Consider the following 1,704-nt stretch of genomic DNA (forward strand, 5'->3'; position numbering starts at 1 on the left):
GTTGTAGGTGTCTATTTTAGTTGAATGTGATACTCTTCGAATATAATTTGACAATAGTCGTAGTATGTAAACACTGCCAAGCCCAGCTGAATGGGGTCTTGAGTGTGAGATTTTAGATTTGTCTCTCGTATGTTCTTTTCTCATGGGGGGTCTAACTGCATATAATAAGGATTGTATACTAAAGCTGATAACATTTTTGGATCGGCGTCTTTGTTCTCATAATCAATTATGAAACCTGGAAGCTACACTCATAAGTTTCTTCTCATAATTGATTTTATCTTTAGAATTAATCGTAGGGAGATTTCCAAACATGTACTGAACTAAGTCCTGAGGCGTAACGAAAACTATTCAAACTTTTGTATAGACCTTTCTTGTGATGTAACATTATGCAATACTGTTTTCACATAGTGTTCGTGAAAATCTTCACATGTCAAGAGGCGAAACCCTTTGATAGGTTGGTTCGAACCTCGTGCCTGAAGGGTTGCGCGTACAAAATCAATAAAGCAGCGCCTCTGTTGTTCGTAATCTTGTTTGTCAGGATGCCGTTTGAAGTATCTGTCCTCATCGAAATCGAGGGTGAGGACTGAAAGCCAAAGTGACCTCCACCTCTTTGAAACAAGACTTGTGGCAATGATATCTTCGGTAGGAAGAAACGAGAGAATAAGAAACAAAAGTTCATTTGGCAACTCGCTAATCCTATCGGCCATTGGTGCCATTGGTGTTGTTTATTTTCTTATATGAATATGAATGTAAACAAAAATTTCTGGTTGTTTGAAAACATAATTTTTTTGATCATCATATGATATATATATAGAGCAAACACGTTATAGAATGCTACTAAATCTAATTTAAGATAAAATTTAATTCCTAAAATCAAGTGATAAAGAATATCTCAAATACATTTAAATTTAAAAGTAATCTTGATTTTTATAATAACTAATTTTATTCTAATCTAATCTTAATTTGAAAACAAATCATAACAAAATCATAAAACAAAATCTAAATCTTAATATTCAAACTTAGTTTTATGTGATGGTCTTATAATTTTATAAATTCATTTGATACCAATTCTAATTTTATTTAGATTTACTAGATTATATCTTTTCTCTTTTTAGTTCATCTTATTTCCTTTCTTTTCTGCAAATATATTTCTCTCTCCTATCTCTTCTTATCTTTTCCCTATTTAAATATTTGTTCCTTTTTTATATTATTTTATTCCGGTTAAAAAAAATATTACTAGAAACAAGTTACCGTAAGGAGGAAATAAAGGAATGAGAGGCATTTCAGAATTTTTAATTTGAAAGCCTTGCTTTTTTTTCTGTCAAAGAAAGCCTTGCTTTGTACTCAGTTCCTATTTATCTGTCTTGGAAGAGAAGTTTCACACAAATTAAGGAAAACAATTAATTGTGTTGATTTTCATAGAAGTATTATTTGTTTTCCTGTATCACCATTTATAATGTATTTTCTCTGTAGATCTTGAGTTGACCGAAAAAAAAGTGAAAATATCCGAGCCAAATGAAATAAAACATTGTATAGCTTTGGTTAACAGACTAAAATACAAACTAGAGAAAATTTCCATAGCGTAAACCGTAAAGGTTTATTGTTTTGGTCATTTGATGCTAATTGCCTAATAATGCAGTAACTGACTTTGAAATGAAGCATGTCACTTGTAATTCTTCAGACTTGGCTAGAAAAAGCTAGATT

The 1,704-nt window shown here is 31.0% G+C and overlaps 1 protein-coding gene across 1 annotated transcript; it reads right to left on the reverse strand.

Annotated features, from left to right (window-relative positions):
- Positions 1-344: 344 nt before the first annotated feature.
- Positions 345-716, reverse strand: LOC130725775 (putative F-box/LRR-repeat protein At4g13960). The gene has a single exon (XM_057576965.1). The coding sequence runs from the start codon at positions 714-716 to the stop codon at positions 345-347; it is 372 nt and encodes a 123-aa protein (XP_057432948.1).
- Positions 717-1,704: the final 988 nt, after the last annotated feature.

This window comes from Lotus japonicus, chromosome 6 (assembly GCF_012489685.1).
Source record: "Lotus japonicus ecotype B-129 chromosome 6, LjGifu_v1.2".
NCBI lineage: Eukaryota > Viridiplantae > Streptophyta > Magnoliopsida > Fabales > Fabaceae > Lotus > Lotus japonicus.

Coding starts and splice junctions, on each gene's coding strand:
- LOC130725775 (XM_057576965.1), bottom strand. CDS start 716: ATGGCACCAATGGCCGATAGGATTAGCGAGTTGCCAAATGAACTTTTG.